Raw genomic sequence first — 25,556 nt, forward strand, 5'->3', positions numbered from 1 at the left:
CAAGATAACTGTCCTAACAACATTCACAAATATGCGTTCAGGTAGGCCAGAGATTAATAATACTTTAATCAAAAGCTTTGCATATTATTTTATCAGTCAAGTAGTTTTATTTGTATTTGGCCAATTTACATTTATGTGAAAATATGCTTAATATTGAATTTCAAGAAGTTTTCATCAAATACAGATGTGCATATTCATTCATATTTTAAAAGTTTAACAGTTTTATCGATATATCTGCCTCAATTGGTCCTTTAAAGGTAATACAGATCTTCTATAAGTCTAAAAGGTTCTTTATAAAATCAAGAAAACCCTGAGCATCCTCTTCATGAGACTGTCTAAAACAGTGTCTTCAGTCAGAGGCTTCTTAAGACTCCCTGGAATACAGACTGCTGGAGGAGATCCTTCCAACAACTTTCAAAACCTTTCAACAACTTAAAAAAAAATCTTGGATAAAATGAGTTACATTTAATTTCACTTTGGGACATATAAAGAATGTTTTTATCTGATTTGTATACTTCATAGCAATCCTGGTTCTAAGATGTGACACAGGATGACTGATGGGACAATAAGGCATCCAGAACATTACAACCACAAAATTCACTTAATTTTATTTGAAAAATACAAATTATAAACATCAACCTGGTTGTACTCTTTATGTTCTCGGGATGCTTTATATCAGAAGTGCTGATTAAAACTTGTCAAGACTCTGCAAAAGACTTCAGAATACAAATGCACGCCACACTTTCCAGATTTTTAACGTTTTAATTGCTATAAAAGAAAGGTAGGTATCATTTTTCTTCACAATTATAAACTGTTTATCACATGAAAGCCCAACAAAATGCTTTGAAGTTTGTGGTTGTAATGTTAAAAAAGGCAAAGTAAGCATAAAATTTAGGAATGCTGTGTATCTTTCATACAGGCAAATCAAATACAGAGCAGAGCTTTATTACGTCACAGGAAGGAGAAAAAAAAAGAAACATTTAACATTGTACGGCCTGCAGACATCACTCACTCATTTATTTAATGTTTAAATTTTCAGCACCACCTCTAAATTAGCTGTAAACATGACAATGTGAGCAGAACTGTTATCAGTAGTTTATTGTATTTAAATCCAACACATTCAGGATTGCAAAAGCGGGAAAATAAAATAAAATCTAAACTAAAAACAACTAAAAACGAAAGAAATCTCCATCTGGAACATTTTGCACTAGAATAAAAGTTAAAGGGTAAACACAGTAAAACTATGATGGCAGCCAGCTGTTCACCACAACTGCTAATGCCAGCAAGGCATTTCTATTTTCACTCAAAGGGCTGGAATGGTTCGATTTAATGAGGGGGGAATAAATTCACAGATTCACTTTTACCTTGGACAGGATTTGGACACAAAAGAACAATCTGGGAGACCTACAGACTGGAAATTTAACAACGTTTCCATTAGTAATATGTATTGTTCTGAAAGCATGATGGCTCTTCTTCACCCTCTCTCCTCATGGACCACAGCTGTAATGCTAACAGCCATGACTGTATGCTGCTATGATGACAACTGTAAAGTCCAATTAGCTTACAGCCTGTTGTGACAACAGTGACAAGTCCAGCTGTAAAACTGACAGATGTAAAGTCGAATTTCAGTGTTTCAGCTGTAAAGTCCAATTACCTTACAGCCATGGTTTTAAGCTACTATAATGACGGAAGTACAAGCCAATTAGCTTAAAGCAATGACTGTGAGTGTGACTGTGTTACAGCCATGGCTGTAAGCTACAGTAAGTTGAATAAGTACAGTCCAGCTGTAAAATGTACAGCTGTAAAGTCTGATCAGCTTACAGAAACAGCTGTGAGCAACTATGACAGATGTAAAATCCAATTAGCTTACAGCCACATCTGTAAGCTGTTATGAGACTTGAAACAAGTCCAGCTGTAATCGAATGACAGATGTAAAGTCCAATTAGTTTACAGCCATCTCAAGTATTGAGAGTTACGCCACAAGTGAGAGCAATCAATTCCACATTTTGCCTTTTCCATTGCTGGAGAAATTTTCTTGAAAGTCCTGTTGTTTAGATTGTCCCAAGAACCTTAAAATTAGTGCAACACCAGCCAGACGAGGAAGACCAAAGTATATTTGTCAAAGAATAAGGAAAAAAAAAAGAAAAATGCTACATCATTTAACTTTTTCATTTCAGTGCAACACAAAATAATCACAAAAATAAAAAAAAGAAACTAAACGCTCATGTCTTCCTTTCCCCGACAGAAACCGAAGTCTTCCCTCCCTACCGGATGATTCAAAAGCAAAAAACTGATCCCTTCAGATGAGCGCAGCGCTGACTAGTATGGCCGTAAGCAGGAAAAACAAAACAAAAAGACGACTACAAATGAGCACAGTGAATGATCAGCATATGAAAATACAAATGCATTGACAATAGAAAAATGTCCACAATTATTTACTCGACTGAAGGCTGCAGGTACAAAACTGTTGGGAAACTTGTGAGTCCAAGGATTATCCAAAGTGCTGCCATGAGGTGCAAAAATAAAAAGGTTTAACAGTAAACCAAGCCCATGTCGAGCCGCGATCTGGTAAACCGGGGTTAAACATTTCATCGTGTACTGTACCTTTTGTTTTTGGGAGGAGGGTAAAAAGTTCCTTAGATGCATTTATTAACCATTTAACAAAACTGCAGGCACCGGTTGTCTCTACAAAACCCAAAAGAAGACAAATTACAGCAAATAAAAATGTACAAAGCTCACAGCAGATCATCTTAGGTAGTCGAACAGTACAGAAAGAGTGAAATCTGCCCCTGAAGAACGTAAATCCTATGAATACTGTTATTTCCGTCTGCTCCCAGCAGAGAATAGTTCAAAAAGAAGCAGCTCTTTTCACCCCGAACCGCTTTGCTCTTCAGTAAGACTTGAAAAGGTGAACTAGAAGGCACCATCATGCTTTTTTCTTTTTTTTTTCTCATTAAAATCGAGTTGAGAGAAAATAAAAATTATACACAGAAAAGCAAAGCATACAGTAAACCGTGATTTTTGCTGTACATTTATTCGGTTACTCCGCACTCATGACAGGAAGGGAGGAAAGGTTTCGCTCATCCCCGATTCGCAGTCAAGAAAAACAAAAAGCTGGAATCAAAATATAAACAGCAAGCCGCCATCATCCATCTGTTGCTCCTCTGACCCCCGGCCCCACTCACTCATTTGGTGAAAGGTCAAGTCCAGGTTGAACTTAATTTACAAATGACAAAAATAAAATAAAAAATAAAAATAATGTTGTAGATTTGCTTGTCCATCCAGCAGTGACTGCAGAGTAGTTTTGGGTCAAACATTTGAGAAGTACATCGGTCACAGCAGCCAGGCTGTTTCGCTTCTCTCCAGCCGCGGTCCAACGAGGACGACAACGTAAAGAGACAGAAGTACCTTTAGTGCATTATGCAAATCTGTAGCAGTGGTCTCTTTTTGTCTGAAAACGGGAAAAGATGAAAGGCTTTTCCTCTGAAACTGCAACCAATTCTGCATCTCACTCTTCCTCGACAATACCGGGCAGAAAACTACAATAGAAAATGTGCAATTGAGGAATTTCATGAATCAACGCCTCAAGTTTAAGTCAAGGTTTATAATCTCTGAAAGTGATGGGCTGCACTGCTGTAGATTAAAAGTCTCATCAGTCCCTCCTAAATGTGGCAGATTAGTCCTGCTTGGGTTGCCTTTATTCACAAATTGACAAATTCAAGTTTGAACTCTTGAAATACCCCCAAAAAAGGATGCTCAGCTCACAACTAATCAGCGAACATTTTTTGTTTTTTTTCTGTTTGCTTGTTTTGTCTATTTCACAAAGTGGTTGACAGACTGTGTCACATTCCAAAGCAAGAAGAGGAAAAAAAAGCCAAAAAGAAAAAGAATACACCACCAAATATATACTTTATACATTTATGAGTACGGCTGAGGATGAGGAACACGATACTACTTCCACACTTCAGGTGGCGCTCTTCTCAGCGGCGCTGCGGGGTGAAGCGGTTCTCCCCCTGCCCGCCGGAGCCTCTTCCGGGACCCATGCTGGGTTTGGGGGCCATGCCGCCTCGGGGCGGCGGGCCCCTCCCGTCGCGTTCGCGCATCATTCCGGGTCCCACGATGCCTCGCGGACCTCCAGGGCCCCGGTCGCTGCGCCGCATGTCCCGACGGTCGTCTCCGCCTCGGGTCTCCCGCTCGCGCACGGCCCTCGTCTTCTTCTCCTCCACGTTCAGACGCACCTCACCTCGGAACATGATGGGCTGCAGAAAGAGGGGGCAGTCACTACACTGGAACTGGGTTTGCACACAAGTTGGTCTCAAACTCAGTTTAAGCTGCATCACTAAATTTTATTTCAGGAGATAAAAATGTTCAAGGCCCAAATGTGGATTTGATACAAAGCAGACTGGACCCAACCGGGTCTCTTGTTCACACAGCAGGCAAACGGGACCCAGATCCGACTTTTTCATGGCAGTCTGAACAAACCAATTCCAATCTTTTCACAACTTTCCCACCAAGAGGATGCCGATGTGTGTCTAAGCCAGTCGCAATAAATCAACTTACTGGATGATAAATTACAACAAATTCAATAATTTTCATTTGGATTATTTATTGCTTTTTTTAAAAAAAAAAAAAAAAAAAAAAAACTGGACGACAAAAGTCTTTAATCTGGTGCTTTGGTGCAACGATACCTTTTTTTTTTTTTTTTTTTTAAAGAATTTTGTTTCCAGACACTTCATAAGTTATTTCATTTTGTTTTTCCATTTTATTTTATATATTTGAAATATCTTCCAGTTTTAAAGGTTCATTAGAATTTAAAGTTTATTCATCTTTGAGAATGCATTTTTGCTATATGAGAGTATTAATGAGAATAAGCCAAACCTTGTAAATCTGGATATTAACAACGGCTCAGAGTTATAAATATGAAAAGGTGACATTATTACAATATGAACAAGGATTTGTAATAGAAACCCACTCTTGGTTCCGACTCCACATCCAAACAGAAGTTAGAGTCAAAGCTCCACAAAAGGCTGTTTATATTATTTGTGTTTTCTTTTTAACTTCCTTTGTCTTGTTATGATCAGGTGACAATACCATCAGATCCTCTTCTGAAAAGACTTTAAAATGGATCCATAGATGGAGGCGTCCATCATTACTTCTGTAAACTGTGTGCTGCTGTGCGACGTCGACGTTCTTCTGTGTATTCGGGTCGCTTTGAGGTCGTAAGATGTTCACACAGAAGTCCAGTTCAGGTTTCATTTAATTAGAAGTATTAACGAAGAAAAAAAAAATCACAATAGAGCATCAACACCTGCTGTGTGAACCTGGTCTAAGGAACCAATCCTTCAGGCTTCAGTCTGAAGGATTGAGAACCACAAAATGTTTTCTAGAAATTTAAACCTGCTTCACTGTTAAGGTTGAGTGAGTTAGTGGGAGAACTGGACAAAAACGATGCAAACTGATATTGAGTTTACTTGGCAACAGTGGTTTATAACAGCTTTATGCTGCTTTGTGACGTTTTTTTAAGGGTGCACCAAATTTATCTGCTCCAATTTCCTTCATTTTGGGAGATTGGTGGTCGTCCAATACTGACATGTGAAGCCGATCTTCTCTAACTCAGCAAAGGCCTAAAAATTTTCTGCTCCTCAGTGAGAGTCTGACTGATGGACCGGCCCACTGGGTCATATCTGCACATTTGGAGTTAACTATAATCATCCCACTGTTGCCAACTCAGCATCTTTCTTGCCATGTTTAGCAACATTTCTAACTAACAAAGTGGTATCTGCCAAAATCAGTATTGGCAGTTCGGGCTTTTTAAAGATCAGTAATTGGTAATCTGCCAGAAAATCAGTGCACCCCTAGTTTTCTTCTTCTCTTGAACTGATTTTGGGGACAGCTGTTGCACTGAAAAATGAAATAAAAAGTCTGGAAACAACAAAGTTCACAAATGATTCAAGCACAACATTCAGTATGAAAGCAATGAATAATCTACGCAAAAACACTAACGGGTAATGATATGAAGGGCTCAACTTCTTAAATATGTCACCACACCACCACCAAATGAAAGTGGGTAATGAAATGATACATGCCCCTTCTACCTTGGCCCCCAGGATTCTCTGCACGGGATCAGAGTCGTCGAAGACCACAAATCCAAAGTTGGGCAGCTTTCCACCGACACCCTTGGTGTTGATTCGCAGCTCCACCACGTTGCCGTACGCTATGACAAGACGGAGCAAAACGTTTCAGTCGGGAGTGCCGGATGAGCGCTACAGAAACTGAGGAGGATAAAAATAAACGTACTCATGAAGAACTCTTTGAGCTCAGCCTCGTCGATGTCGTGCGGGAGGTTGCCGACAAAAAGCTGATGGCTGTCAGGGTACCGCACGATCCGTCTGCCGTCCATGTCTCCAGATTCAACATCTCTTCCACCTGCAACTCAGCAAATCATCCTCGTCACAAATTAATCCTCTTTTTACACTGCAAACACAAAGTCTTACCAAGTATTTTTGACTAGGTTCTAGTGAAAATATCTTAATACACCTGAAGACAAAACTAACTTACAAGTAACTTTTCAGCAAGAAATTAAAGCTAATTTTAAGTATTAAGTGTAATTTCTTGGTATTAATTTTAAGTAGTACTAGTTCCACTGGCAGATTATTTCACTTATAACAAGGCATTTTTCCCATGTTATAAGTGAAACAATCTGCCTGTGGTACTTTTTCATCAACATTAAGGAATTATTGACTTAAACCAAGCTCAAATTTCTTAATGAAAAATTAGTTCATCTTATTTCAAGTTTTCTACGGGATTTGTATTAGAAACTAGAGAAAAATATGTTCGACTTTGTTTTTTTGCAGTGTAAATGTTGTGAAGTCAGATAAGAGCAGAGCAAGCAGCAGATTTCTGTACCTTTGTTGACAAAACTTAGGTGTGGTTTCCCCGTTTGTGACTCTGAAGATGGAACACCGTCTGATGGTGACAGAGACGTGCAGATAGTAAGAAGAAGAAATAAAGAGGAAGAGAAAGGAAGTGGGTAGAGGGGTCATTACCGGGTCGGGGACCTCGCTGGGTGAAGGTCGGTCTGTCACGAGTCCGCTGGTCTCTGGGGCGGAGAGGAGTTGCCTGCGTCTCCTGCTTGGCTTCAACCCGGGCCTGAACAAACATGACGTTAAAATAAGTAAGCATGACATCTACCAACTTTCACTTAAAGATGAAGATCAGGTTATGCTGGGGGATTTTAACTCTACAGAGAGATTTCCTCGATTTTTATCTCCACATCTGTGTGATTGACTCAACTAAAATGGTTCCTTAGTAGGATCTAAACGGATGTAATAAGTTCATTTTCAACCCTTCCATACACAAGACAGATAAAAAAAATGCCTAAATTTTATTCATTTAACATTTTTTTTTTCAAAAGACATTAATTTATTTTGTGATAAACATGACATCAAATTCACCAAATTAAAAAAAACCCTGAACACCACCACATGATAATGATCTCCACTGTGAGACGAGTACCACCAGTTGGCTGGACCTCTGCTGAATTAGGTCAGTCACTTAAAAGGGGGTGAATATTTATACGATCACTAATTTTATGCTAAATATTTATAATTATAATTACTATGTGGAAAATCAGTACTCTTTGACCTGAAAGACATTTTTTGTAAATTTATTTGATCAAAAACGCCAAATTGTGTTGATCATGATTAAGTTGCACAAACATCCAAGGGGGTAAATACTTTAATAGCCACTATCAAATTGAAAAGAAAACCAGAAAACAGTCTTTTGTCACTAGATTGCTGAATCTATAATTGATCCTACTTTCAGCAAGGATTGTTTTTAAATTAACTAAGACGACCAGGTTAAGCTATTTAAACATACAAAGCCTTTAGTAACAATCTAAATTATTTACTTTAATCTTCAGCTCTATAAAAACCAAATCCAGGAGACAATCATAATTTCTGATCAAATGATAAATGCTCGGTTGACATGAACCTGGCTCCACACTCCCCCACCCATTTATACAAAAACAGAAAAAACAAAACGAAACAGAAAATAGCAAATCTAGTTTCACAGTGATTAACACCAATCTGGACCAGATGTTTACCTGTGAGCTTGTAGCTTTAACAACATGTGGAGAAAGTCCAGAGGAGGTGACTGTGCCAGAAGGAGGCAGGTTTTTACTGGTCACCGAAGCCCAGGAGAAAGGCTGCAATGAATGCAATGACGCATCGTTAAGGCTGCACCAACCATGCGCCATAACACAACTTCAACTGCTGGACCTTTCAGCTCAGCTGTTACATCGTCCGTATAAATTCACCACATTATAATTAAACCAGTGGTTTAAAACTCCACTTTTCAAGGGCCGGTGTCCTGCAACTGTTAGACGTTTCTCTGTTTCAGCACACCTGGCTGTAATATTATCTCATTAGCAGAGCTGTATAGCACTGAACTGCGTGCTGCTAAGGCAGTCACCATTTAATTCAAGTGTGCAGGATCCTGGCCCTCGAGGAATGTAGTTTAACCCCTGAATTAGACTAATGAAAAAACAGGGATGTTTCCTCGATGCTTTCTTGCAAACGAAAAGTCCTTCTTCTCAGCTGCAAGTAATTATTTTAGTAATCAATCAACTGGATTTAAAAAAAGAAAAGAAAAAAAAGGGATATTCTACAAGTTTTTCCATTTAGCCACTTAAGCCTTTTCAATACTAGATTAGAAATACATTAACAGATGAAAAAATAAATTACATTTCTTTTTTTAAAATAAGAAAATAAACATTTTATTGTCTAAAATCCAACAACATTCCTTATTGAATCTGAACTGGGTGATGTTAAGCTATTCCACCTTAAGGGTTTTGGTTAAAACATGTTTATAGGCAAAGGTGTTTTTATCTTAAAGGGGCAGTGTTATCGGTTATAGTGCCATTTTGTGGCGCAGTCAAGTAACTATGTCACCTTCAGTTGTTATAAAAATGCTGTATGTATCAAATACGTCATAGAAGAAACATGACCTCACAATTTCAAGCCTTGAAATCGGGTTTCTGTCTCTTTAAAAACTCCTGCTCTTTCTGAAACTCCACATTCCCCTGTTTTTTTTTTAAACCAGGGTTTCACTGGGAAGTACCTCCTATTATAATGAGCTCAGCAGATGCATAGATCCACCAGGTGTTTGCTAATTGCTGCTGGCTAGTCTGAAGGAGCTGAGTGGGTGAGATTGTTCTGGGAGGTGGAAGCTTGTCAACTTGTAATCTGCAGCTCAGAGGAGGAGCTACGCCTCAAAAGGCGGAGCTAAGTCCGCCCAGGTGTTTTGCACAGCTGAATGGTTGCCATGGAGATTAAAGGATTTCTCCAACATGCATGAAAGAATCAAGGCAACACTTCAAGTATGTTTTTGATGAAGGACTAGCATTATAGCATGATGTAAAGCTAAACAAACAAAAAAAATCAATTTTACATAATATTACCTCTTTAAATTCAAAATGTGTATATTTTTTGTGGCTTTGGCTTAATTACTGCTCTTAATAGGGTTTTGTTTTCCCCACCAGATGACCTACAGTTGGCCTGTATACTCCAGTTAACGATTAGTTAACCATTTCAATAATTGATTCATCACGATTAAACCTTTCAGACCTACATACAACTGATTAATTAGATTTTTTTCTTAATATTTGCTTAGGAAGACATAACATTTACAGTAAATCCCAGTAAATTCTGATGTGGTGTGGGCTGAATGAGGCAAATCAACCAACTTTGGCGGGCTCCTGGGCGTTCGGTGGAGACTCCACTGGTGCCGGTGAAGGCGCCTTCTCCTCCATTTCCTCCATCGCCTTTTCTTCTACCTCAGGTTTAACCTCCTCGACCTTTGGCTCCTGCTCAGGTTCTGGTTCCGGTTCTGGGGCTGGCTCCTCCATGGGCTCCTCCACACCATTACTGCAGGGAGCAATTCAGAAAATGGTCAAATAAAGGAAATAGTCAAAAAATATATTTTAAAACTAAAAATCACAAGTCCCCCCAAGAAATATCACAAACTGACTCTTGTAACTCATATCATCTAATTATCTTCAAACAGTCATTGTGGATGTAGGTCTGTCACAAAAGTTTTGACAAAAACTTGAAATTACTGCAATAAACCATGCCATTGTCATTTTGAGACAATTTTCAACCAATATAATGATAATGTAATAAAGCAAGTCCATTCTCCCAAAGATCAATAAAACCATAATTTCTAAAGGAATACCCAACATTAAAACTGGAAGACATATTAAATATCTAAAAGAACAAAAATCAAAAACAATACATAAAATAAAAACAACTCCAAACAACTGAAATAAATAAAATAAATTATGAAATCTCTTTAAAAATTGCCCTTCAAAAATGACCATTGATAGGGAATAAGAGCCTTGCCGTTATGATGGAGAGAAGAGATGGATTGAACTTCCTCTTCCTCTCTCTGCATCCATAAAGCCTCTTTTTAAACTCTGGTCAATTATTTTGAGTTTCAGGCATTTCTTTAACTTTCGAGATGCTAACCAGCTGCTCACCACTTTGTTGCCGCCTTTAGCGCATCACAGCAACTGTCCAAACTTCAGAAGGTAAACGCATGGCATTCAAAACGAAAGGGAATAATTGTCCAAACATGCAACGCCTCAACTGAAGGAACAAATCAGAGCTGCTCCAACATCCTGCCACCATTAGTGCCGTAATTAAAGAATTTAATTCCAGCTGAAATTGAGACTCATCCGCCCAGGCAACATTCTTCCAACCTGTTTTTGTTTAATTTTTATGAGCTTGTGTGAAATGTGGCCTCAGCTTCCTGTTCCAATCTCTCAGCAATGGCAGCCAGACTGGTTTTATAGCCGGTTTGAACCTTCCCCTCAGACATCAGTAAGACGTTTTTAATACATACATCTTTGTGGTGCTTTTATACAGAGTCCCTTGTGGGACAAAGGTGACTTTTTCTTGAGTTATCTTGCAAAGGTTTTGCGTTTCCTTGTGATAGATTTGTCATTCTCTCGTAATAATGCGCCTGACGGCTCATATAAGGTTTTGTAAGGATTTTCTGTGTATGTTAATATCTTGAACAAGCACTAATACATACATTTTCAATCAGTTTTTTGCACCAAAGAGTTAAGAATGTATAAACACATTTCCACTGAGGCTCTTAAAAGATATTTGCAATTTCAAGTTAACATTTGTTATCACTGTGACTGTGTACAAAATAGACCAGGGTATATTTGTTAATTTACTGTGAGGAAACGCAACAGAAAAAAAATTCCCGCATGGCCCCTGGGTGCTTTTATTCTGAAAAATCAGCCCATCTGGCACCACTAACGACTATGCCACATTGAAAGCCATCTGATTGGCTAATCGAGATGTGTCCTATAAACTGGCCAGTGAGTTTAATTACAAATATTCACCATTTATTCTCATATAAACACATGAAAACTACATTTGAACCATATCCAATCATATTTATTACCACATATTCTCGTAGAATGATTATTTACCCGATACCAAATTAAAATTTCTGCTGTAATGTTCTTGCATAAATTTAAACCTAGCTATGCCATAATAAAGCCTAGCTGGTATTCATCAGGCTGGTAAACTAGTTTTCTATGCAAATGATTAGCCTCTCAGGGAAAAGCTAATGCTGCACATTTCCTTTCTCGTTCAACGACACATTAACTAATTGAGTCATACCAGCCAGATTTGTTAAAAAATGTTCCCCTTCTTGACTGGAGACTTGCGACTGATAGCTGTGGAAAGAGTTTCAAGATCCATCCTGTTGCATTAAGTGTTCATCTATTTAAAACTCTGTCAAGCTGTGCTTTCGCAATGTTTGTCCTGAATGGCACCAAATCTAAAACCCCCCTGCCCTCCCAAAAAATAGCAGCAACGATACCAATATTAAGGATATTATGAATAAACAGGAGCAGCAAAAGCAAATGAGGTGGATTAGCAGTAATTTACTACAACAGACACCGTCATCAAGGACATGTTACTGTGGAAGATCGTCTCCGCTGCCCAGAAAGTTAGCTATTAGCACCATGAGACTGTCAAACAGCAACAGTCTACAGTCAGAGGCCTCGTTAGGTGTGTTGTGACACTGACTGCTACTGGAAGTCCTTCGTACCCACAGCATATTGTTAAAAATACTTGGATAATATGAATTACTACAGCATTTACTTTCCCTTTTGGATAAATTTTGACTTGAAATAATCAATAGTTATAACTGAGTCGAAGCGACAAACACCAATACAAGGCTTCCTTAAACCATCTTGTACAGATAAGTATTATCAATTGATTTCGGCTGTATCGAAATTATAATTTAGATTGAACTAGATGTGAATTAATTTTAGATTCTATATAAATTTGAATACTTTGTCATTGTAGGAACTTGAAATTATACTTAAACTGGTGTTACATATTTAAACTGAATTATAAAATGCAATAGAAAAGAATAAATATTTGTTAACCAGAAAACAAAGGAAAAAACTCCATCTTTTTCCACTCTGACTCTCATAATGACTTTAAGACTTGTTCCTGTAGCTAATTGAATAAATAATGGTAGAGTGGGTTTTGAAAACAACTTTAGTTGCTCAGATTTAAGGTATTTTTCTTACGCAACAGGATGAGCTTCATAGTAAGTGGTGCTGTTGGGACTTTCCTGAAGCGGCTCGGGAGACGCCTGCCTCTCCTCCGGCTCCTCCTCAACCTCCTCCTCTGATTCTGGATGGTTCGAAGAAAAACAATCAATGGCCAGATGTTTTAATTTATTCACTTCTATAAACATTGTATGGATGTAAATTAATTTTCCATTATGTAATAATTATTCAAAACAACCTTACCTTCATCAAGCTCAGCCTCAGAGTCTCCAAACACTTCGTCCTCATAGCAGAAGATGTCGTTGTGGACATAGAACTTGTTCGCCACTGAACCCTAGCGACAGAAAGTATTTTTCGTAAAGGTTCGTGTTTTGTTTGGTTAAGCAAGCGATCTCAGGAAATAATCTCGTGAGCTTGACTTTACTGAACACAGAGTAATAATAAAAAAAACAAGTTATATACAAAGAAAATAAATTTAAAACAAATGCAAACAAAAGAGGAACAATAGTAAGGTGTATTGACATGTTCAAGTGAGAGGGTAAGAAGTATGAACTTATTTTTACACTCATATCTTTAGCATCATCCAATAAACTATTATTCACATCAACTTGGTTTTAACATTCTTAGTATTTTCTACGTCCTTACCTACAACTGGTGCATTCATATTTGCATGCCATTATAAGCAGGCATAATTTTTAACATTTTAAAATATTTCTAAATCAATACATAATACTACAATAATGATTGACAATTTCAATAGTTACAATAACATTGATAAAGCAGTAATGATTAATTATTTCTCATATTGATATGCAGTGAGTGTCATCTTAAATGACATTTTAAACTCTTTTTGGACATTGATTGATTGCCTGATATACAAAATCTATTTCTTGTGGTTCTGAATTTTGAATTTTTAAATTCACATTTTCCCTTAAATAATAAACACTTTCCTTTTTGGCTTTCAGCAAGAAAACTGATATTTCACTATGTCAGAAAATATTAACAGTTTAGATGTTATGAACAGGGCATTTGTATGATCCAAATAACCACACTTAGCAATTACTATTATTGCAATGTTATTAATGATTGTAGTCAAGCTCTTTATTGATGCCCAATAACTCAAATAAGGTAAAAGTAGGGAACAAACCAGGACATGTTTGGCTTTATTTTATATCTAATTTGAGGTTTCCATGTTATTTCATCATCAGTAATCAATATACAAGTAATCTATAATCACTCTTTCAACTCAGCCTTGAACATGTAAATTGTCCTGTATGATTGAGGCACTCACCTCTGGAGCCAGTACGAATGTTTGCATGAATTTCCTCATCGGTTGGCCGTTGTTTGACAATTCTCCGAGCACCTGCACCACTACTCCGTCACTCAGCGTGGCGTGAGCGTCAACATGCCTGATTTTTGTGTGGCATTCACTGAACTGCAATGACATGACCTTCTTGTGGATTTCCTAAAACCGCATAGAGAGAAAAAAAAAAGTTGAGACAAAATGGCTACAAAAAACATCATCATTCAATGCCAGAGAATATTCTGTTCACATCAATTCATGTAATAGTAATAAGTTTTTTTAGCATAGTGTTCATTATTCAAATGTAGAATAGTATTTCCCAAAGCCAAACCTCAATGCATCAAGCACTTTAAAAATAAAATCACTGGACTGTGTTTCTTACCGCTTGCCCATACACAGCCTCTGCCAGCTTCCCACTTGGATCAATTCCTCCATGAACGTATGAAGAGTTCCTCCCATAAAACCTAATGACAAAACAGTTAAGAGTATACACAACACTTATGGAGCTGATGTCCAGAAAAACTCCCACATTACATTGATGTAATTACCTGTGCAGAAAATCGGGTGCCTTGTTCAAAAGTGTGTAATACTGCCTCACAAACTCCCGCCCTACAAGCAGGGGACTTGGCTTCTCCATCACCATTTCTTTGGTAAACAATATTAAGTGCTGAAACAGGAAAAAGAAGCAAAATGTTATTGTTATTCATTGAAAAAGATTCATTACAGTAGACTTTGTGACATTCTGGTCTGAAAAACGTGGATCTGATAATTCAGACTCTTAATGTTTTAAAAACAATTTAAGTTGTAGCTAGATGCTAGACAGAGGGGCTGGGTTTTTATTAGTGGTTCTGGGACACCAATAAAAAGTTTCTCAATGCAGGAAATGGCTCCACAATATTCGATTTTTCATTCATTAAGCATTTACTCTGGACAAAAATGTTATATGTGGCTGGTTAGAGAACCTGGTCTAGATTCTAAAGTTCAGAGTCGTAGAAACATTGATGTTGGAAAAGAACGAGGAAAACATGGGTTTATCTCAACCTGTATAGTCATCACAATACCGATTATGGCAACATTAAGTGTTCATAATATTATGCAGAGCATGTAATCTTAAAAAAATAAATCACTCGTCAGTCCTGAACATTTTAACCAATACCAAGATAAAGAATTAATTCACTATTGGATAGAGGGGACAACCCAGCAGTAAAATGTGAGAAAAATGGTAACTTGAAACAAAAGAGTGAAGTAACCCAGAGCAGCTGGAAAAACCCAAAACTTGTTGATTTTAATCCAGGTCTGTTTATAATTGAACTTTCAGGTGAATTAATCTACATCAAGTAAACCATCAACAAGGGTGCGTTTGCCCATCTAGCAAAAGGAAGTACAGAATCAGGTATTCCAGATGTGTCCTATTTATAAGAAAAATGTTTTTTTGTCAGGTTCTGCTTTTGTTTTTTAAACCAGGTTTTACCTGTAATACTACATACAGGCAACAACATCTGATCCAATTTAAATCAAAATAGCTATTAAGCATGCATCATTTACAGTTTCATACTATAACATTAAAAAAATTACATGTTAACCGTCAACTTATAGCATTTAATGAAAAACAATGACCTTCAAAATAAATCACTCATACATTTTGCTAGCTATAACTTAATGGCAGGTCAATTGACAACATCTGATAAGAGTTGTTGGAACTACAGTTTAAATGAACATGCAATATAGAATAATAAATCTGATTAAAGAGTTTTCAGTTCTGTCTGGGATAACAGGAAAACATTTTTCCAGCCAGTAAATGATCACATCAGGTGTTTTCTTCCAACAAAAACACTTTCACTTTTTTCCTCTGTCTCTGACCTAATTTACCAAACAGGTAGTGAAATCTAAGAATGAAATGAACGTTTAATTCTGTTATTTCAAACACGTTTGCATGCCTTGTTTCCCAGTATTAATGGCTTTGAAAGAAAAGCTGACCCCTTTAAATATTTATTTTTGATACATCTTAAAAGCTATGTAGCAAGATTCTAAAGTTGTATATGTCATTTGTAGATTATTTAATTTAGGGCTTACAGGTCACAATTTTTGAGAGACAGGTAAAATTATAACTCAGACTTTAAATCAAACCTGCATTACCATAACTGGAGGCTTACTGAATAAAAAGATGAGAAAAATCAAAGAGAACATAATTTAAACAACATCCAAAACTACGGTCACGTATAATTCTTCACAGTGGCTAACATGTTAGCCATCATTGAACTGCGCCATCAGATTCACGCTAGAAGACAAAGAGGGGAAACCGGCTGTAGACGAAAAGAGGAAGCGACCTGTGCAGTCGTTCATGTTCTTAAGTAGGTACAACGATCTGTACTCTAATTAAAACATCGCTTTTAAAGCTGCGTCACACACCTGAGCAGCATTTTTGTGCATAAATAAATGGCCTGGTGCTTGAGGCCTTTCATGTATTCGCCTGACAACACTTTGGCACATCTCGCACATTTGTCGCATGTTCACAGACGACATGACGTGACAGATTCACGTCTTTCACGAGAGTCCTCAGGTAGGAGAGATTTCAGGTTAAGAGTGCCAACACTCCGTGGTAACCCTACATCATCCAGATAGCATACAAGGACACTGTTAGTGCTAATAAATCGGCCTTTTCACTGTCGAAACAACAGCAACTCTGAGGTTGCTACTAGGCAAGCTAACACTGGCGCTCGCCAACTTGTGGCGTCGTCGCATTTCCTCCAGCGGTGGGTATTTTTTATAGTTCAAGGAAGGGTTTCATTACACATTAAAGGGTCGCAAAATAACACTGAAAATCGGCATCAATTATGTGCTTTTTACACGAAACGCCACAATGGAACAAGTTGTACGCTATCTTGCTTGAAGACAACAAAGGAAGGCAGACTGACAAAGCTACTCAAAATGCCCATATAAATACATAATTATGCGTTTCATATAAACAGTAACACACTGACTTTTAAACTTCGAACGATAACTGTTAGAAATCGAGCAGTTGTGACTTGGACTAGACAATGCAGCTAACATTAAGCTAGTTAACACGGCTAGCTCGCCGGTCGTCCAGTAGCAGTGCTAACTTACCTTTTGAGGGACCTATCTATGCAGACAGAAGTAAATGTAATAAATAAGTACAAGTAACTGGCTGCAAACTGCTCTGAAATACAAAGTATCCCAGGCGAAATATTCAATATTTCCCACACTGCTCTTTGAGTGCCAGTGTGGTCCCTACTGAACCAGAGATTGCAGATTTTTAAAGTGATACGTTCCGTTTATTTTTTTACCCCTGCAATCTGGACCTGGGAACCCCGGTGCACTGATTCAGCCAATGGGCTGCTTACACTAGGCGACATAAAATGTGACGTTAAACGATTAGCCCCGTAGCCCTGCCCGTGAAAACCTTTCTCCAGGAACGGGTTCTCTCTTTCCTGATAAAGGACATAGAATAGAATAGAATAGAATAGAATAGAATAGAATAGAATAGAATAGAATAGAATAGAATAATGTCCCTCCATGTGGAAGTTCAGGTGTACCAGCAGTAAAGTGACAGAGAAGTCGAAGCATGAATATGTACATAAAGAAAAAAAAAAAAAGATCTAAACAGAAAGTAAGAATAGCAGACTGTACAGCAAGGGTGAATTGACAGTAGCTATAATAAGGAAACAAATACTTTGCAGTTATTAAAAATATCTTACTCTGATTCAAATAAATGGGCATCTGAGTAGGATAATCGGAAAACTTACAAAATGTGCTTCTATAATTGTGCATCAAAAGAATAGTAAAATATTAGCAAAAAATTGACAACCTGTGCAAACAACAGTTTGCTAAAAGCAGTGATGATTATAGAATCTAACAGCTTCTGGGAGGAAGTACTAGGCCTGTCACAATAATAAATTTTATTGGATGAAAAATAGTCCCAGTCATTATTGAGAATAAACGATAACATTGTTGTGTTGAGACCATTTTCAAGTGATATATTGATAATGGCAAAACAATGCAAGTTTGCCTTCTAAAAGACCAATAAACTTTAATTTTGTATGGAACACTTAACACTAGAACTGGAAGATAAATAAGTATCATTCTTAACCAAACTAAAGGACAACATCTACCTGCAAAGTGTTTTATTTTATGAGCAAATTCTTAATATTGTGTATGAAAGTGTTTTATTTTATGGTTGGAGAGCGAAAGAAAAATGTGCACTTTGGTGGATAGTAAAGTTTTATCCTATCCCATCCTATCTTAATAGTAGCATAACAGATGAACATTATTGTGATGATGTGCTGAGGGCAGAGTATCAGAAAGAGTAAAAGCTTCTTGAAGATACAACTTTCTTTTTTATATAAAAACTGAAGGTAATGTAGTAAATTGATTGTGCTATAAAATGGCAAAATATGTGCTAAACATATATTAGCTATTGCAGTTCTAGTAAAGTTATCTGTAACATTGTTTTATTTGTATTTTGATATATAGAATTCCTCCAACACATAAAATAAATATTAAATTGAGTTGCCGCTTTTTGACATGTTACTATACCTCTTTGCTTTTTTGCTCTCCAGTCAGTAAAGGGAAAGTGTAAGCTGTTGTCTGCCAGTTGACCATCAGTGAGCAGCAACAGGAGCGAGAAAGATGGTGGAGTGTTTTTCACTCAGTCTGCAAACTGGATTTAAACAGGAGTACGGATAGATAAGTAGTTTATACAAAGAATGTCTGAGATCAAAGGTAGTTATTTGTAATGACCCAATCAAAGTTCCAATCTCAACCTAATAATCTAATGAAGATGTTTTAGTGAGCTATATAAAAGTCAGAAGATCATGTGAAGAAAACCAAACTCACAGATTCAGAGCTAAAAGAAGAGGAGTAAACAACTTACAGCAAAAAATGGTTGACTCCAGAAAAAGTGCAGCCAAACTAATTTCTTTGAAGAACTCAGCAACCACCTTCTAGTTTATCGGCGAGAAGAAACCAGGCAGACAGACATAAAAACAAGAATTAGGTTATACTGAAACATATATTAGCTATTAAAAACAAACTGGAGCTACGAAGAAACAGAAATACCTGGAAGGATGACTAATCAGCAGAACCTGTTTCAAGAAAGAACTGAGAATATCTGCATATCTAGTGCAGGTGAATTTTTAAAACTATACAAATAAACAGATGTAAGGAGCAAGAAATTAAGTTTACAGAAATTTAAAAACAATGAACAAAAACAAAATTCACAGACAATAAAAATAGCCCTTACATTAGATTAGGATTTAGAAATTTAGAAATTTTGTTAGATTTGCAGCCAAACTTTTACTAGTGGATTTAATGACAATTACATATATGCTTCTTGATCATTTTTCTAGCCTCATAAACTTCGTGATGAATATTTAGCATAAAAAAATCACTAGCATCAAGTCTACATGGTTTTTCACACTTTGTTTAAACCAGGAAACACAGTTGCAGAGCATAAAAATGTCATAAATAAGTATATTTTAATCCAATGTAAAATTGACATTCAGTTCAATTCAAAAATATTTTATCCCAAAGAGTATCTAAATGTTGTAACTCATATCACCCAAGTATCTTCAAAGAGATGTTTAGGATGGTGATGCTGTGAGTAGGAAGGATCTCCAGTAGCAGTCAGTGTTGCAATGAATCTTAAGAGGCCTCTGACTGAAGACTGTTGCTGCATGATGGTCTCATGAGTGTCATGATTAGAAAGCCAAGCAGAGAGATGATGGAGTTAGATGGAAGAGATGGTTTGAACTTCATCCTTTTGTGTCTCCTCTTATATGAACCCCCCTTTTTAACTCTTATGGGGTTTGGGGTCTAGGTATTATTTGAGCTTTCAACTGCCCCCCAGTTGTAAAAAGCAAAAACAGACCTCCTTGCCATGGTTATCCATCCTAACAACTATCTGAAAAGTACAAAAAAGTAGTAGCAAAGACCCATCAAGATGCACATCATCCAAAAGCAGAAGTAACAATTGTTCAAACATGTAATGCCTTTAGCCCAAAAAGAAAGCTGAACAAAAGTCAATGAAAAGAACAAATTAGAACAGAAACAGTCTTCAGTCAGAGGCCTCTGTAGATTTGTTGCAACACTGACTGCTGCTGGAGGTCTTTCCTATCAGGATCACTACCCACAATGACTCTTTGAGGATACATCAATGAAATGAGTTTTGATATTTAATTTTTAAAGTATTTCTGACATGAACTGAATTTCAATTGACAGTTTGAACACCACTGCTTTAACGTTATCATTGAAATGAGCCTGTTACCAGGGCAACATCTAACCAAAACAGATGTTAAAGATGTATTTTTTAACCAAATTTCAAAGTAGTTTTAAACTTATACAAGAAAATCCGGAAGAATGTAAATGCTTTTGATTTTTATTCCTTTTTTCAACAGTATTTTGGCCCGCAAGATCCAAAAAACAGCTCAACGTTCATAGACTGGATAAATAATCATACAATACTGTAGTTATTACTTCCAGATGTTATAAACGGATAACATATTAAAAAAGGCTTTTCCGCTGAGAGTTTTTCCATCCTCCTCTGCGACGCCATGACTTAATGTGAAATCTGAGTCCAGGACGAAGGAGAGGAGGAAAAAAAGACGATAAATTTTGGGGGAACGGTCCAAGAACAAGATGGCTGTTCCGGGACAAGAAAAACATCTTCGCTTTTTCACTTAAATACGACTTTTTAATTATTGGGATCAGTTTCGCGGTTCTATTTAACTACTTTATCCACTTTTTGGGAACTATTTTAAACCAGATATGTTGTTTCTCTGAGACTGGGTTGAAGAAAGTTTTCAAACGGTTCTTACTGGACCAGCAGCGATGTAAAGTCTTTATTGTAAAATACTTCACTTAAACTCGTCTAATAATCAGTATATTTTATAGCTAAATTACTTAATTTTATGTCAAATACTCCTAATTTATCAGTCCTTGTAGTTTTAGATTTTTATCCTCGTTTTGGGGGATAACCGTTCACTTCCCGATGGTCGGAACCGTTCGGAGCAGCTAACCATGAGTTCGTCTCGAGTCAGACCCCAGAGCCAGTCCGGCAGGACGGCCCAAGGACCGGACTCCAGCGAGGGCATAGAAATGGAGAACATCCAGCACCAAGACCTGGGTCTCGGAGGGGTGATAGGCACCCCGTCTCCACCGTCCAGGCAAGCCTGGAGCCGCGACAACCCGGTGTTCGAGCCGGAGGAAGAGATCATGGAGGCGGACTGGCCTCAAGCGAGTCCCGGGAGAAGGTCGGTGTCCACGGCCTCCAGTGGCAGCAGCAGCAGCTACAACCGCGGGGGCAGCAGCGCCCAGATGCCCCGAGGAGGACTCTACCCGACCCCGACCCCCACCATAAACGCTCGGCAGCAGGACAGACGTGAGCACCGCAGCTGTTTGAAGCAGATTCTGCAGAAAATCAGAAGTAAGTCATGATGAACTTCTAAAAAAAGTAACATTTTCTGCAGCTTAAAAAATGTTTAAGCTGTTGAAAATGAGATTTAAAGTTTCTAAAGATAATAAAAATACACATTTTAAGGATCTTCTTGTTATTTTAACATGCATACTGCAGTTTAAAACATCGGAAATGTCAACTGTTATCTCCGTTATTGTAAGTGTTTTTTATGATGCAACCAGAGGCTCCATTGTTNTATATATATATATATATATATATATATATATATATATATATATATATATATATATATATATATATATATATATATATATATATAATTTAACCAACAAGTTTATTTCTAACAAGAAAGGAGACAGGCATGTCTGAAAATATAACAGATGAATGTAAAAGGAGCATACATTTTATTATATTGTAATAAAACTGGCTTGTAAAGAATATTTACACCATTCCAAGTATTTAATTGAAATTTCTTTGTTGGTGTTACAGCAAATAAATGTCTTTTAGTTGCTGAACAACTTTTTGTATGCTTCCTCTGGTATTTTGACAGTTCAATTCAATTCATTTCATTTATATAGCATCAAATCACAACAATTGTCATCTCAAGGCACATTACAAAAATATTTCAAGTCTTTTAAGTTGGAATATTCAAATTCAATTCAGTTCAAAATTAGTTTCTTTTTCCCAAAGGGAAATTAAATGTTGGCATAACTTATTTCATCCAAGTATCTGGATGGTGATGCTGTTGGTAGGAAGAATCTCCAGTAGCAGTCAGTGTTGCAGTGAATCCAGAAGCCTCTCACTGAAGACTGTTGCTGTATGACAGTCCAATTACTGTCGCAACATGCTAACAGCTCAATATCCAGGAAGCAGAGACAATATGTCAAGTGTCCTAGATGACAACATTAATTGTTAGCAAGCACTGCTAATCCACCTCATTCAGTTAGTTTTAATTAGAGTGTCTTTGCTAGTTTTTATTAGTTAGTATATTGAGTTATTGTTGAACAACCAACTGACTGGTGTTTTATATCAACGTTTGCATTGCCTTTTTTTTTGGCCGACAGTGACGTAAACGGCTTGTGTGAGGAGAAAAAAACGAGAAAAAAAAAATCACATCACTTCACAAGGCTACTAAATAGTAAACAAAAACGAAGGATATTGCATCTTTAATTTCAGTATGTTTTAGTTACTTTTCGGAGTGCGTCATATAGCTCCAGTTAAATAGTTATTTCCCAATTATTGCGTATTTTATTTATTTCAGTTAACGAAAATGCTTTCTCAGTTTCAGTTGGTTTTTTTATTAGTCTTTGTCAACTATAATAGACAAAATTTTTATTTTACCAAGGTGCCAATAGTGATTTACTTAAAGTTTGTTGAGAATAAAGTGCTAAATCTGTGGTGTAATAATCACATTTTTGGAAACCTGAAGCTTTACAATAATATGTTAAAGCACAACATATTACATATTATTCTGTGTTATGTGGTGATGTACGTTTTAATCGCCTCCTCTGCAGTTCTGTGGGGAACTGAACTGATGGAGGACAGCGACAGCAGCAGAGAACGCTACCTCAGAAACGTCTTGAGGGAAATGCTCACATATGTTGGCTTCCTCATCACTGTTTGCGTTTGTAAGTAGACAACACAAAATCTTTCAAATTTCAAACTTTGCTGCAGAGATTCCTCTCTTAGGCTTCTTAAAACCATCCTCTGCCCTTGAAGCTGAAAACCCCCCAACAGTTTTCCAGCTGTTACTCTAATGAGTTTGGCAGGAATTTATCCAGTTTCCAACGTTTTTCAGGAGGATTCAATTTCAACAACAGTGCAAAAACCAAAGTACTTAGTTATTAGACGGGGAAAAATAACTTTGGTGAATAATGTGTGACTAAAAAACTAATGCTAAAGTTCCTTTTTTTCATTTTACTGCAGTGAAAAAGTCTCACTCTGTGGTTTTGGGTGGATCAGGAAATGATTTTGTGGCAGACCTGGACCATTTAGTTTCCTCCGACTGAACGCTGCTGTCAGACTTGCCCTGCATCAAAGCTTAGATTCTAGATTTTACTCAGTTTGAAACCAGAACTTTACATACAGCAAATAAAGAGACACAAGCACCATTTTTTCTCCCTGTCTGAAGTTAATTCAGACCAAGCTTTTAGCTAAATTAGAATTACCAAAATTATTTCTATTTACTAAATGCAGCAAAAATGAGAGAGGGAGTGTATTTTAGATTTATTAATTGACATGTGATTCCAGGTGTGTGAAGCTAATGTGATTAATAACATGCTAACTTGTGCCATCACTACTGTTTTTCTGGATCGGGCTCTGCAGTGACGTATGGGATGGTGAACTCCAACATGTACTATTACACCAAAGTTATGTCTCAGCTGTTCCTGGACACGCCGCTGTCTCCTGGGGACCAAACTACGTTTAGGAGCCTCTCCACCATGAAGGACTTCTGGAAGGTTTTTTTAATCATTTATTTAATTTCATTCCTTTTTATCTTTATTCTTTAGTAATGCAATAAATAAATGTTTCTCCATACTTTTAAATGTATGTTCAGTAATGTTTTTTTTTTAATTAAAGTCATCTTTTTAATTTATTTTATTTTTATAGTTTTAATTTTTATCTACTCTTTATAATTAAATAAATGTTTTTTCAAGTTTTAAAAACGATACTTTAATTTTTTATTTTGTCATTTTCTATTATATTTTAATTTTTATACATTTTTAATTTTCTATAATTAAATAAATGAATATTTTTACATTATGTTTTAAATTGTGTTTTATCTTTTTATTTTATCTTTTTAAAATAAATTTTATATATATATATTTTTAAATGTATTATTTTTTTAACTTAAATAATCACATATTTTTCCATATTTGAATTTTTATTATGTTGTTTTAATTATTTTAGAGTTTTTACATATTTTTTAAATTTATTCTTCTAATTAAATAAATAAATAAATGAAAATGGTACTTTTTAATTAAATCATTTTCTATTTTTTATGTTTTCATCTTATTTTGAATTTTATGTTTATAGATATTTTTGTTTATTTGTTATAATTTAATTAATTTTTTTCTCATTTCTATTTTAAATGTAATTTAATTTAATTGTCTTTATATTTTACATTTCATTTTTATTGTTTTATTGTTGTTTAATAAAAAAGTAAATGTTTTTCCACCAAGTTTTACATCTAAACTTCCCTTTCTGACACGCTGTGCATTAAAAACCGGGTTATTTTGCCCGTCCAGTTCACACAGGGGCCGTTCCTCGGTGGGATGTACTGGGACGTTTGGTACAACAACAGCCTGCCAGAGAATCAGAGCTTCATCTTCTATGAGAACCTCCTCCTCGGCGTCCCCCGGCTCCGGCAGGTCAAGGTTCGCAATGAGTCCTGCTCTGTCCACGAGGACCTGAGGGACGAGGTTCAGGACTGCTACAACATATACACCCCCAGCAACGAGGACACCGCCCCCTTTGGTCCAAACAATGGAACAGCGTTAGTTAATGCAAAATACTGCACTAAAATTAAAAATCTGTGCAAATTTAGACCTTTGAATGCATGACTGTGTCCTAAATGTTTTTTTTTTCTGGATGTGTGGCAGGTGGGTGTACACCACAGAGAGTGAGATGAATGGCAGCAGTTACTGGGGGCAGGTGTCTAAGTATGGAGGTGGAGGCTACTACCAGGACTTGTCTCGAACAAAAGAGGAGTCAGCCAACCGTCTGCAGTTCCTGAAAGACCACCTGTGGCTGGACAGAGGCACCAGAGCAGTCTTCCTTGACTTCTCAGTCTACAATGGAAATATAAATCTTTTCTGCATTGCCAGGTAACAGTCATCAGTCTGAACTAGAGATACACAGAGAAAGCTGATCAGAATCGCCCAAATTTCAGCTTGAGAGTGCTGCAGACAGGTGATCTGTCAGTTAGACATGCAAAGATATAATCCTTTTTCCAATCAATAATAAACCTCATGTAGTATTCGGAATACAGAATATTTAGTGAACTTTGATCCAGAACTGCACAGCATTCTGGGAGATGTAGGCAGAGAAATGAATAAAGCAAGCTAAGCAAAGTTGGTGGCATCACCTAACTCACTCATTCTTTGGTTACCCAGTGACTCACTCATTCTTTGGTTACCTAGTGACTCACTCATTCTTTGGTTACCTAGTGACTCACTCATTCTTTGGTTACCCAGTGACTCACTCATTCTTTGGTTACG

At 36.9% G+C, this 25,556-nt stretch overlaps 2 protein-coding genes across 6 annotated transcripts in view; one reads left to right on the forward strand and one right to left on the reverse strand.

Annotated features, from left to right (window-relative positions):
* Nucleotides 1-748: 748 nt before the first annotated feature.
* g3bp2a (G3BP stress granule assembly factor 2a) lies at nucleotides 749-17,201 on the reverse strand. Of its 4 annotated transcripts, none has more exons than XM_015037608.1 (13): nucleotides 17,010-17,199; nucleotides 14,453-14,571; nucleotides 14,287-14,368; nucleotides 13,893-14,066; nucleotides 12,845-12,935; nucleotides 12,620-12,725; nucleotides 9,746-9,926; nucleotides 8,105-8,206; nucleotides 7,047-7,149; nucleotides 6,907-6,966; nucleotides 6,298-6,426; nucleotides 6,096-6,214; nucleotides 749-4,259 (listed from the first exon to the last, which is right to left on the reverse strand). In XM_015037608.1, the coding sequence occupies exons 2-13, from the start codon at nucleotides 14,545-14,547 to the stop codon at nucleotides 3,981-3,983; spliced, it is 1,521 nt and encodes a 506-aa protein (XP_014893094.1). In that variant the 5' UTR covers nucleotides 14,548-14,571; nucleotides 17,010-17,199; the 3' UTR covers nucleotides 749-3,980. The 4 variants fall into 4 exon arrangements, with proteins under 4 accessions (XP_014893094.1, XP_014893093.1, XP_014893095.1 ...); XM_015037607.1 differs by having other exon boundaries at nucleotides 6,087-6,214; XM_015037609.1 differs by lacking the exon at nucleotides 6,907-6,966 and having other exon boundaries at nucleotides 6,087-6,214; nucleotides 17,010-17,201.
* A 3,097-nt stretch (nucleotides 17,202-20,298) lies between these two features.
* Nucleotides 20,299-25,556, forward strand: part of pkd2 (polycystic kidney disease 2) — a 20,486-nt gene continuing 15,228 nt past the window's right edge. The window contains exons 1-5 of one of the 2 annotated variants that reach the window (XM_015037613.1): nucleotides 20,299-21,345; nucleotides 22,851-22,964; nucleotides 23,662-23,795; nucleotides 24,585-24,832; nucleotides 24,939-25,163. In XM_015037613.1, the coding sequence (XP_014893099.1) occupies nucleotides 20,940-21,345; nucleotides 22,851-22,964; nucleotides 23,662-23,795; nucleotides 24,585-24,832; nucleotides 24,939-25,163 (1,127 nt within the window). In that variant the 5' untranslated portion in view covers nucleotides 20,299-20,939. The remainder of the gene's footprint in view (nucleotides 21,346-22,850; nucleotides 22,965-23,661; nucleotides 23,796-24,584; nucleotides 24,833-24,938; nucleotides 25,164-25,556) is intronic. The other variant, XM_015037612.1, reaches the window with a different exon arrangement.

The sequence above is a fragment of the Poecilia latipinna genome, unplaced genomic scaffold (genome assembly GCF_001443285.1).
Source record: "Poecilia latipinna isolate Pla-1442-1.1 unplaced genomic scaffold, P_latipinna-1.0 Scaffold412, whole genome shotgun sequence".
Classification (NCBI taxonomy): domain Eukaryota; kingdom Metazoa; phylum Chordata; class Actinopteri; order Cyprinodontiformes; family Poeciliidae; genus Poecilia; species Poecilia latipinna.

Bases quoted from the DNA above. Each gene is read 5' to 3' on its own strand.
- g3bp2a (XM_015037607.1), bottom strand. From the start codon at position 14,547: ATGGTGATGGAGAAGCCAAGTCCCCTGCTTGTAGGGCGGGAGTTTGTG. The intron at 12,726-12,844 runs GTAAGGTTGTTT...CGAACCATCCAG, and splicing joins TGAGGCTGAGCTTGATGAAG to AATCAGAGGAGGAGGTTGAG. The intron at 4,260-6,086 runs GCATGTATCATT...CTCTTTCTGCAG, and splicing joins TGGGGGCCAAGGTAGAAGGG to CCCATCATGTTCCGAGGTGA.